The sequence below is a fragment of the Mya arenaria genome, chromosome 13, assembly GCF_026914265.1.
Source record: "Mya arenaria isolate MELC-2E11 chromosome 13, ASM2691426v1".
Classification (NCBI taxonomy): Eukaryota; Metazoa; Mollusca; class Bivalvia; order Myida; family Myidae; genus Mya; species Mya arenaria.
This window is the reverse complement of record NC_069134.1, coordinates 3686673-3699672: the sequence shown is the minus strand read 5'-3', so window position 1 is coordinate 3699672 and position 13000 is coordinate 3686673. Positions and strand designations below refer to the sequence as shown.

At 37.9% G+C, this 13000-nt stretch overlaps 1 protein-coding gene across 1 annotated transcript; it reads right to left on the bottom strand.

Annotated features, from left to right (window-relative positions):
• Nucleotides 1-217: 217 nt before the first annotated feature.
• On the bottom strand, nt 218-10736 carry LOC128214414 (ribosome production factor 1-like). The gene is made up of 9 exons (XM_052920877.1): nt 10598-10736; nt 7826-7882; nt 7563-7640; nt 6954-7049; nt 6524-6677; nt 6115-6197; nt 4308-4486; nt 3976-4102; nt 218-405 (listed from the first exon to the last, which is right to left on the bottom strand). Exons 1-9 carry the CDS (start codon nt 10730-10732, stop codon nt 364-366), a joined length of 951 nt encoding a protein of 316 aa, XP_052776837.1. The 5' UTR covers nt 10733-10736; the 3' UTR covers nt 218-363.
• Nucleotides 10737-13000: the final 2264 nt, after the last annotated feature.

Below are 13000 nucleotides of genomic sequence, written 5' to 3'. Positions count from 1 at the left end.
ACTACTCATATTTCTGTGGTAACAACTGTAAAATGCTGTGTGGGCAAGGAGCTACACATCTTTATGGTAATGAACATTCTGATCAGTGTATTTTGTAAAATCGGGCAAAGCATTTAAGAGTTATAGCCCTTTAAAGAATCTGCAGCACCAATACACACACTTGTTCTCATCCATAGTACAGAGCCTTCTCAGACAAACTTCTCAGAACAATACTAAATTAAAACTGCATATTTATTAATCAAACAATACAACATACAACCAAAACAAAATACAGTCATGTACCATGCCAATGGTATGAGTATATACATATTTATACATTTAGCTTCACAATCACTTTCATCTGAGATGGACAGGTTGAACCTGTTACAGGAAGAACTTCCGTCTACTTGTGTCCATCTGGTGGCGCTGAAACCAAAGATACAATGTTCATTAGTTCAGTTCTAGATAAAAAAAAAATTGTTTAAAAGGAGCTTTATATGATGGTTGATATGAATCATGGTCCGTTTCCATAGTAGAAACACAATTGAAATGTTCCACTTTTGAGTAGCCATGAGAACAAACAGGCCTATTGTGGGACATTTTCATCCACAACCTCTGGTGAAACTTTAAACAGACACTTATAAATTGCAAAAAAACACACACTCTCCCCCTGGTCGGGACTCTAATCGGAAGCCTCTGGTGAAACTTTAAAACAGACACATATACACTGTACCAAGCGACCATTCTCAACTTGCTGGAGTTCTAATCCACAACCTCTGGTGAAACTTTAAAACAGATACATATACACTGTACCAAGCGACCACTCTCAACTTGCTGGGGTTCTAATCCACAACCTCTGGTGAAATACAGACATGTAGACCACAAGACCACTCTCATCCTACTGGGGTTCTAATCCACAACCACTGGTGAAATACAGACAGGTAGACCACAAGACCACTCTCAACTTGCTGGGGCTCTAATCCACAACCTCTGGTGAAATACAGACATGTATACCATAAGACCACTCTCATCCTGCTGGGGTTCTAATCCACAACCTCTGGTGAAATACAGACAGGTAGACCACAAGACCACTCTCATCCTGCTGGGGTTCTAATCCACAACCTCTGGTGAAATACAGACATGTATACCACAAGACCACTCTCATCCTACTGGGGCTCTAATCCACAACCTCTGGTGAAATACAGACAGGAAGACCATAAGACCACTCTCAACCTACTGGGGCTCTAATCCACAACCTCTGGTGAAATACAGACAGGAAGGCCACAAGACCACTTCAATCCTACTGGGGTTCTGATCCACAGCCACTGGTGAAATACAGACAGGAAGACCACAAGACCACTCTCAACCTGTTGGGGCTCTAATCCACAACCTCTGGTAAAATACAGACATGTATACCACAAGACCACTTTCATCCTGTTGGGGTTCTAATCCACAATCTCTGGTGAAATACAGACATGTATACCACAAGACCACTGTCATTCTGTTGGGACTCTAATTCACAACCTCTGGTGAAATACAGACAGGTAGACCACAAGACCACTTTCAACTTGCTGGGGCTCTAATCCACAATCTCTGGTGAAATACAGCTATGTAGACCACAAGACCACTCTCATCCTGCTGGGGTTTTAATCCACAACCTCTGGTGAAATACAGACAGGTAGACCACAAGACCACTCTCATCCTGTTGGGGTTCTAATCCACAATCTCTGGTGAAATACAGACAGGTAGACCACAAGACCACTCTCATCCTACTGGGGCTCTAATCCACAACCTCTGGTGAAATACAGACAGGAAGACCACAAGACCACCCTCATCCTGTTGGGGTTCTAATCCACAACCTCTGGTGAAATACAGACAGGTAGACCACAAGACCACTCTCATCCTACTGGGGTTCTAATCCACAACCTCTGGTGAAATACAGACAGGTAGACCACAATACCACTCTCATCCTACTGGGGCTCTAATCCACAACCTCTGGTGAAATACAGACAGGAAGACCACAAGACCACTCTCATCCTGTTGGGGTTCTAATCCACAACCTCTGGTGAAATACAGACAGGAAGGCCACAAGACCACTTTAATCCTACTGGGGTTCTAATCCACAACCTCTGGTGAAATACAGACAGGAAGGCCACAAGACCACTCTCATCCTGTTGGGGTTCTAATCCACAACCTCTGGTGAAATACAAACAGGTAGACCACAAGACCACTCTCATCCTGTTGGGGTTCTAATCCACAACCTCTGGTGAAATACAGACAGGAAGACCACAAGACCACTCTCAACCTACTGGGGCTCTAATCCACAACCTCTGGTGAAATACAGACAGGTAGACCACAAGACCACTCTCATCTTACTGGGGTTCTGATCCACATCCTCTGGTGAAATACAAACAGACCACAAGACCACTCTCATCCTACTGGGGTTCTAATCCACAACCTCTGGTGAAATACAGACAGGTAGACCACGAGACCACTCTCATCCTGTTGGGGGTCTAATCCACAACCTCTGGTGAAATGCAGACATGTATACCACAAGACCACTCTCATCCTGTTGGGGTTCTAATCCACAACCTCTGGTGAAATACAGACAGGTATACCACAATACCACTCTCATCCTGTTGGGGTTCTAATCCACAACCTCTGGTGAAATACAGACAGGAAGACCACAAGACCACTTTAATCCTACTGGGGCTCTAATCCACAACCTCTGGTGAAATACAGACAGGTATACCACAATACCACTCTTATCCTACTGGGGCTCTAATCCACAACCTCTGGTGAAATACAGACAGGAAGACCACAAGACCACTCTCATCCTGTTGGGGCTCTAATCCACAACCTCTGGTGAAATACAGACAGGAAGGCCACAAGACCACTCTCAACCTGCTGGGGTTCTAATCCACAACCTCTGGTGAAATACAGACAGGTAGACCACAAGACCACTCTCATCCTGCTGGGGCTCTAATCCACAACCTCTGGTGAAATACAGACAGGTATACCACAAGACCACTCTCATCCTGCTGGGGTTCTAATCCACAACCTCTGGTGAAATACAGACAAGTAAACCACAAGACCACTCTCATCCTGTTGGGGTTCTAATCCACAACCTCTGGTGAAATACAGACAGGAAGACCACAAGACCACCCTCATCCTGTTGGGGTTCTAATCCACAACCTCTGGTGAAATACAGACAGGTAGACCACAAGACCACTCTCGTCCTGCTGGGGCTCTAATCCACAACCTCTGGTGAAATACAGACAGGAAGACCACAAGACCACTCTCATCCTGCTAGGGTTCTAATCCACAACCTCTGGTGAAATACAGACAGGTAGACCACAAGACCACTCTCATCCTGTTGGGGTTCTAATCCACAACCTCTGGTGAAATACAGACAGGTAGACCACAAGACCACTCTCATCCTACTGCGGTTCTAATCCACAACCTCTGGTGAAATACAGACAGGAAGACCACAAGACCACTCTCATCCTGCTGGGGTTCTGATCCACAACCTCTGGTGAAATACAGACAGGAAAACCACAAGACCACTCTCATCCTGCTGGGGTTCTAATCCACAACCTCTGGTGAAAAACAGACAGGAAAACCACACGACCACTCTCATCCTGCTGGGGTTCTGATCCACAACCTCTGGTGAAATACAGACAGGTATACCACAAGACCACTCATATCCTACTGGGGCTCTAATCCACAACCTCTGGTGAAATCAATAACCTCTGGTGAAATACAGACAGGTATACCTCAAGACCTCTCTCACCTTTCATGTTTATCTGATCAAATCAAGCAAGACTTTGCTAAAGCAATGTCACATTTGTTAATTATTACAGCGCCATTTGAAATGTGTTCTTACATACTTAATAACTTTTTTACATTTTTCAATGTGGATACTTACCGGTATGAGTTGCTAATAACTCTGACATAAAATATTGTACATGAACCAATTGGGCTTGATATACAAACCTTGTGAACAAACTCGTATTCTCCATATTTTGAATCAAAAGTTCCCTTCTGAAGTGTTCTTAGCTTGAGGGTAAATCTTGGGCCCAGCTCTTGAAGACCTACTCTCTGGGCACTCCGGAATATGTACCTGGTGAACAAACAAATTCAAAATAATTGGTGCCATGTTACATTCCTACAGATAAGAGTTGTGATTTTTGCTACTGGTTTACTCATACATGCTTTTTCACTAAAAAAATGATTATTAAGGTGATTTTCAAAAGTATACACCTTCTTTGTTCATTTGTAACAGATCTACACAGCAAATCAATATTTGTAAATATATGAGCTCTTACCTGTGGTGCCTAAAGAAGACAAAGTCTCGCTGGTTGTGGAAGGTAACGACGCGTCTCCCATGGAAGTTGGGGTCGTGTGGAAACATGGATGCCAGCATCCGTCCCACAGAGTGACCCAGACGAGTGTTGAAGTTGTTCAGTATCACCTCTGGCTTGTGGCCCGTCATCTCACCAGCATTCTGAAATGGTTCCCTGGTTTTTTCAGACTCTCAAGATATGCATACAAATACATAAATGGGTAATGGCGGCTATGGGTAATGCCGGCTATGGAGAAATACAGAATCTACAGCATGTTGATATGGCCTCTTGAAAGCTTCTCATGACCCTTCTCCCTGATTATGATAGCAAAAAACTGTTTTGTTCAAAAGTATGTAGATTTCAACCAAAATAACCCTAATAAACATTGAAATGTTGACAACTTTTGTTTAAATGTTGCCAAATCCTGTCATAATTGTAATTTTTGTCTATATGCTATGACCATCTATATGCAATAGTGAAAATGGATGCTTATGGTTGTAAAACCAATTTCAATTAAGGTTTTCGAAATATAAATAAAAAAAAAATACAATTAATTTATTGACAATTGTAAAGAGAATGTTTTTGAACAAATTATGAGAGCAACTTTGTGTAATCTTGATTTGATATGACATACGGTGTTGAGAGGAAAGATGAGGCTGAAAGGAAACTTTTCAAATCTTTTAAACAGTTTTTTGTCATACTGCTATATTAATGAAGGAACTATTAAAATAAAACTAACACAGACTATGCTTTATTTATATCAAATACAAGGAATGCCGCAATGCAACGAAACCAGATTTCCAATGATTGACTGAAGAACTTCAGCCTTCCTTATGAGATTCAGTAACAGTGATCTTTATCTTGACCCTAGCGGCCCCAACGCAATCCCATGACAGGCCCCCATAAACTCTTCCTATATACCAAGTTTGGTCACAATATATCAACCCTAACTTAAGTTATTAAGTACCAACTAATATTCAACTGGTTTTCAATGTTAAGTAGCAGTAGCCTTGACCCTAGGAGTCCCAAACGCAATCGCATGTAAGGTATCAATTAACTCTTTCTATATACAAAGTTCGGTCGCAATATGTCCACCCTATCTAAAGTTATTCAGTACCAACTGTTTTACTATTTTTATTTTTAGTAACAGTGACCTTGAGCTTGACCCTATAAACACAATCCCATGAAAGGTCTTACAAACTCTTCCTATGTACCAACTTTGATGAAAATAACCCTATCTAACGTTATTCAGTAGCATCCTTTTTCTATTTTTACTAACATTGACCTTAACCTTGACCCTACGGGCACTACACGTAAATCCATGACGGTCCTCTTTAAACTCTTCCTTTATACCAAGTTTGGTCACAATATGTCAACCCTAAATTATTCAGTACCAACTATTTGTCTATGTTTAGTAACATCGACCTTGCCCCTAGGGGCCCCAAATGCAATCCCATGAAAGGTTGCCATAATCTATTGCTATATACAATGTACAAAGTTTGCTAACTATATGTCAAACATAACTAAAATTATTCGATACCATAGGTGGGAATGACCCAGCCCTTCAGTCCATCTAAAAAATGAAGTTCTTCATTCTAATAGCCAGGTTTCACTTTGTGAAAACCTGGTGAACTAATAACAAGGTTTCACTTTGTAAAAACTTAGTTAATAACCCTGTCACTACAACTTACTTAGACCTTGCTGCTGAGCCTAACACTGGAGAGATTTTGGAATGGGTCATTCAGCAGTAGCAACAAAACAAAATGGATTAATCCATTGCATTTTATACCTTGATTTCATTGGTTAGCCTGACATTGGAGAGTTTGAAGTGGGCTGTTGGGCCGTCTGGAAGGTGGGACAGAACAAGTCCATCTAGACAACACGTCAAGGGTCAATAAACATAGTAAAGCATGATGCTACAATACAGCTAACAATATACTAGTATATCTTTGGTTCTAAAGCATATTTATTGCATTTATTCTTTTTGTTTTAACAGCTGTCTCATTAAACTGTCTAATACTTGCCTGAAAATCAAATTTAAACATCAAGAAACAGTATAAAACCTTTTTGCAAGACTTTATTTTTTTAAATGCAACTGAAATATGTGTTATTGTTTGATTTAAACACTAATCCTTATTACCATGATTTCCTGCATTATGCTGAGAAGTGATAATGTTTATTGTTAACATGAAGGATACTGGGCATCTTCTTGTCCTCGTTGATGACAATGAGATCTGTATACTCCCGAGAAAGGGCCTGGGGAATGACCTTCTTCAGGTCAAGGCCACGTCTGTACAACAAGGTTGTGTTGGGCAGAAGACGCTTGATCTCCTTGCATAACTTGTTTGTCCTCTGTCAAACAAAGATAGACTTCAGTTGTATGTTCAATGTACATGAGGGCTGTTCAGTAGTATGTCTAAAGATAAAACTCAGTATATGACAGACAACATATATGACATGTTCCTTTTGAATTCAATAAAGACAAAATGTATTAAAACTAGTTATTCTATTTTTTTCACAAAACAGACCTTAAATCCTACCTAGACTCATTTTGCAAAATGTTGATTGATTAACTAAACATGAAAGGTTCAAAGATATGTAGAATTAGTGCCAATAATGTGTTCATACAGCGCCTGGCCTGTCACAAGTGGTGAGAAGGATCTTGGGTGTGGTTTCCCTGTTAAAATAGCCGGCCATCTCATCAATAGCTTCATCCAAGCGAACCTGTTGTTCAACAATAAAAAGTTATTACTGAAAGGTAACATATGCATTATTTCCTATGGTGCCAAAAAAATAAATTGTTAAATACATAAGTTAACATCAGGGATTCTAACAGCTAATAATTGTCAATCCTGAAATATAACCGGGGATCTGTTTCAGTATGAGGGATTCATGCTTAAAGCAGGGTAAGGGTTTTGACCCTTTCTGAAATTTTTTCCAAAGTCATTTATATTCATTTGAAGGCTCTCCTGTTTTTGATGCAAATGATAATCTTAACAACTGTACTATAATCTAAAGTCTGATATAATCTCAGGATTTAACCTGAACTTTAGAATTCCTGATAACATTTCCTATTTTTCAAATTATTTTTTTCATTTATTTATTCCTTGTAAAAGTCATTTTCAAATGTTGTATTTTTAAGTTAATTACAACTTGTATGTAAGTAAAAATAACGCTTCATCTAAATAAATACATTTTAAGAGTCAGTCCAAATGAACGAACTTTGTTCTAGCATACCTCTTCATCCTCGGCGCTGACCATGGTCTCATCAGGAATTCTCATAGACTCTATGGTCTTTGGAGTTTGTTTTACAACCTGTATATGTTAAGGGAATATGTAAATAAAGTGATGGACATGGATATTTATTTTAACTCCAAAGTCATTAGGTATAATGTAATGTTAACGTTCATCCTACAACAAACAGACTCAAAAGGTCTGTTCAATCATGGACTCACCAATAGATTTTAAATCATTAGGGCAAAAGTAAATGAATAACAAACCTTTTCCCCTGATGCCTTTGCTTCTTTCATTTTCTTCTTCTTTTCTTTGATTTTCATCTGAAAAAAAATGACAATAAATTGTTTTGCAATGACCTGATATTTAATGTATAGTCAGATATCATTTGAATTTCCATGCTGATAGTGTTTTTTTACTTTCTTCATCATGTGTTCTTTTGGGTTCAAGCCTGTGATGGCAGAAGAATAAAAAATATAATCATTCAAGGACTTTGCCATCTACCATTGTCTATCTGACGTGGCAAAGAGGTTTTGAAGGTCCAAAACATAGAATTGCAAAAAGTTAAATTTCGTGTCAATTCAAGATTCAATATTTAGCAAGCATTATACATGTGCCCTGTAATATATGTTTGGGTGTTTAAGAGATATATGTTTGGGTGTTTAAGAGCTTAGCAAATTTAAAGGATGAAGATTTCAATACCATTTTATTCCAAAAGCATTTGTATTTATAACCGGGATCTTCAGGCTTGAGGTTTGAACATTTGTGAAGTGTGAGTGTTTTTCATCTTGAGGAAAAAGGACAACTAAAATAATAACCCTTTACAAACACAGGCCGCACAGGGTTCAAATTCAACTTTTGCTATTCGCAAATTATTTGCTAAAATTTTTAACTTGCAAAACCAGGCACTCACTCACCTTTGTGTTTGCAAGGAAAAAGTATATATTGTATAAAATAAACAATGGTTTAAGGTATAGTGTAATTGTTTTAATGAATTATCATGTACATTAAACAATATCATCATATATGTAACACTGACATTACATACTGAGGAAGACTTGATTAGGCCAGTATTGGTATGTGCGAAATATTTTAAAAACATTCCTTTCATCATCTGTGTTGAGGGTCAATATAATGTTCAACTCCCTCTTCCACATCGAAACAGTTTTTGGCTTCTTTGTTTGGAACTGGTTTATCATTGCCATCAGCTGTCTGCGATTTTAAAATCAACACGCATAAAAAACTTATCTTTTTGCTTCTCATCATTATACAGACTGTGTCTCGATGCGATTATCACTAAATACCGCCGCACCAAAAAGGGAAACGAAAAAACCAAAAATACATAGAACGGAACCTGCCACATAGTAACGAGTACCTGCCTGTGCCCATAACCCTAATCTACGTCATCAATTTCTGTGTGATTATCGGAAAACGAAAGTAGGCATTTCTATTATGTTCATATCTTTTTTAAGGATTGCATATTTGCTGCAAATTTTGAACTCGCAAATTTTTGCGAGTGTCTTTAAATTCAACTCGCATTATTCAATTTAGGCTCGCATTTTGCGAGTGTGCGAGTGCTAAATTCAAACCCTGACGCAGTTGCGTTGACAGGACCAACCCTTTACCCCCCCCCCAAAAAAACCAATGTAGATAAATCGTTCAACCAGAAAAACCCAAGAAAAATCCCAGTATATACCATAATCACAATTAAAGGTTGACATGTTAAGGGCCTCATACGGAAGATTGTGATTTTGTAAAGCTAGTCACTTACCCACATGCCCCCCCCCCCCCAGCGGGCTTGCAAGTAATGATTTTGGGGGGGCACATCTTCATTGATTTAACTGTACAAATAAGTTGTTTTGTCACAATTTAAATTTTTATATAAGCATTTGAGCAAATAAATAGTTGATCCTGATTATCGAGTATGATATAGTATACGACACGAAAAAGACTCATGAAAATGACATCGAGTCCCTAACATTCGATAATGAAAAATCAGCGCCACATTTTACTCAGACAGCTGATCAAAAGTAGACAAATATGGCTGCAGTTATACGCATAAGTTAACTGTGTTCAGAATATATCATATACCAGAAATATGGTATAAAGTTGTTTTAAACTGTTAACATGTGCACATTATGTTCGTCATTGCTTTTAATAATGTCACCGTGTGTCAACAAGATATGTGTGTGCATGATGTGCATATAACCAAAGTTTAAATTCAAAACGTTGCCGCCTTGAAACTTTCCATTTCGGCCTTTATTATTGTCTAGTTCTCGGAATTATGCTAGAGCCTTTGTAAATTTATACGTAATAATTTATTTGAAACCCTTTTTGAATTTGTTGTCAAGTTGTTTTTCCTTTAGTTAACTTAAATGACAATGACATCCGGTGTACCTTTGTACAGTATCGTTGAGTGCAATCAATATACAGTACTGTAGGTTTATATAGCATTTCTACAGTATAAATATTAGTGTCACAGGTAGACGAGTGGTTAACGACTTAGCCTGTTAATCCGTTGACCCTGGTTTGATTCCCCAAACCAGCAAGATATCGTTGTTGTCTTTTGAAAGGTTTATTTTAGATTAGTAAATACTATGTTTTTAATTCAATTGACCCGCCAAACATCTTTGACAGTGAAGGCAAATTTTAATTCCATGTCATTATATGATTAAAATAATGCATTCAAAAAAGTTTAATATATTTATAATTAGTTGTGCCCCTCCCCATTTAGAATGTTGTGGATCCGCCACTGAATTAAGTTATGAGCACAGGGTGGGTCCCCTCAATGTAACAGCCGGCTGGGTATTTAAAGGGCTAAATATATTCATGTGCAACCAATGTTAGGGACATGTATGCCTGTGCATACCCTTCTACAGTGGAAAAACGTCTGTCTCACACTCTAAATCAAACCAGTTAAATGAACATGTAACAGTAACTAAATAATATTTACAGTTACTGTCCGAATACTATGCAAGTTTGTTTAGTTCCATGTCGGTGTCCCAAGTGTACGATTTCTATAATGTAAATCAGATTACCTTTTTCTTCTCCATCTTCATTTTACGATACATCTCTTGACGAAACATTTTGTTTTTAATCTCAGATATGTTTGGTTTAGGAACCAAATTATCTGGATCATCCATTCTCGCATCCATGTGCCTTGTCGACGCCATTTTGATGGAGCAGACAATATTTTGAATTTTGCGTATTTTTCGCCATGTACATACATGAGTGTTTATAATTCTGGCCAATCATGGACAATGCACAAAATTAACATATTGATAAGGGAGATATATAATTGCGGGCCAGTTTTGAAATACTTAAAAACAATGGATTATAACTATTATTTTTAAGACGAAATGTAGCATTAGCTTTGAGGTTTTTTTCACACCTTGGTCTGGTAGTTTTGGTTCCAATGGATTTGAGAACAGATACTTGAATGTATGATGCAGATCCCAACAGCTGCCCATGGCTTACTTTAAATAGTTGCCTGTGCCCTCAGTTGGGTAAAATCAGGCTTGACCCTGAAAACAAAAAGTACAACATTTTATTGGCTATTTTATAACCCTAGTGGATTTTTTGATTTTATAGAAAGTTGAAATATCGTCGACAAATCATGTTTAATACTTGAATTGTGTTCCATGACTTGTCTATGATTATATAAGCAGCCCATAAAATGTTGTATTTTTTTTCAGGGTCAAGACTGATGTTACCCAAAGGAGGCCACAGGCAACTTTTTAAAGTACAGTTAGCCAGGGGCAGCTGTTGGGATCTGCATCATACATTCAAGTATCTGTGGATTTGAGATGCCTTGAACATTTCCGAACCTACAGAATGTAGGGGTTTAGTACAATTTCCCTGCTCCAGGGTTTGAAAATATACTTAAAGATGCAGTGGTGCCAAACATTAATACACATATATTTGCATAAGAGAACCTAAAACAGGACGTGTGCGAATGTACAGAACAAAAATACAAGCAAATAATATTTCAAGAGCAAAGATTTACCCTGAAAGTTGTTAAACTTCACAACTACCCGAGATATACCCAAAGGTAAGATAAGATAAGATAAGATTTATTTAAAGTCGGCAAGACAGATATATAGACAACATAAGCTCTGATGAGCTTTTATACCGACTATTTAACAAATGTATATGGATAACATATATAAAGCAGCTACAAGAGAGTAAAACTTACATAATTACAGCACAAAACCATAGGAGACATGGTAATCTTACCAAAAGAGGTTTAAAAGAGCTTAAAAAAATATTAGTTCAAGTAAAAAAAAATTGTAAATGACACAAGTGTGTGTGTTTAAAAAATGGCCTAAGAAATCAAAATATCAGCTCAAATAAGATTTGAAGTGACCTGATTAGCATGATACTCATAGAAATAGAATTAAATCATTTGCTTTAAATTATTGAATATTATATAATTACTGACAATATGCACACAGAAAATCACAATAATGCTAGGTTACAGGTATCCAGGTTATACAAGATAAACAGACATGCATGACATGTTCTAAAGCAGCTAACCAAAAGACACAGAAAATCACAATAATGCTAGGTTACAGGTATCAAGGTTATACAAGATAAACAGACATGCATGATATTTTCTAAAGCAGCTTACCAAAAGACAAAATAATGCAAGCAACACAATGCAAAATAAGGCAGTAATACAAAATCCTAACTATGCAAAATAATGCCAGAGTACAAAACAATGCAAATTAAGGCAAGACTACATAGTAATACAAACAACACAGTAAAAAAATGCAAGTAGACAGAAAAAGAACAGATCATGCATTTAACATACATGTATGTAGGTTGCTAACAAGAACTACAGATCAGAAAAAGCTATACCTGTGCTATGTTGTTTAGGAGTGAATATCGTTGTAATTTAATTGTACACTACTTATTGAGTAAGAGATCCGCCTACTGTTCTGATGAAGTGATACTAAATAAAGCATTTACTGTTCTGATATGAGAAATGATAATGAAAGAAAAGAAAATGGATGCTTTTCAATATCCAATTTCCTATCAAGGAATGCACGCCACCAGTTAAGGAAGTTTCCTGCAAAGTAATGGTCCGACCAGTACTAGAAAATGTCTCAACTGTATAGGACCCTTATTAACAGGCTGTATATAAACCTATTGAGCAGGTACAGCGCAGATAACTACTCGCCAAGAACTCCAAAACGGTCTTCAAGTTGCCTCAACTGGATGACTTTTGAACAGCGACGTAGACACAGCATGCTGCATATGATGTACAATATCCAAGAATACTTTGTAGACACCACCGCCGAAAAGTACATCCGCACAGGCGACTAACGCACCAGTAGCCATTACAGTCTTACCAGGAGCGCATCACAGATCAGAAAAAGGCCAACATTATATCAACATTTTTTATGTTACTCATTATATATTTGTCTAACATTATTCAA

What these genes read in the sequence shown, in the direction of transcription:
- LOC128214414 (XM_052920877.1), bottom strand. Translation starts at nt 10,732, where the DNA reads ATGGCGTCGACAAGGCACATGGATGCGAGAATGGATGATCCAGATAAT. An exon ending in TGAAGATGGAGAAGAAAAAG is followed by an intron (nt 7,883 to 10,597) that starts GTAATCTGATTT and finishes ATTTTTTTTCAG; the next exon opens with ATGAAAATCAAAGAAAAGAA. An exon ending in CGAGGACAAGAAGATGCCCA is followed by an intron (nt 6,198 to 6,523) that starts GTATCCTTCATG and finishes CGTGTTGTCTAG; the next exon opens with ATGGACTTGTTCTGTCCCAC.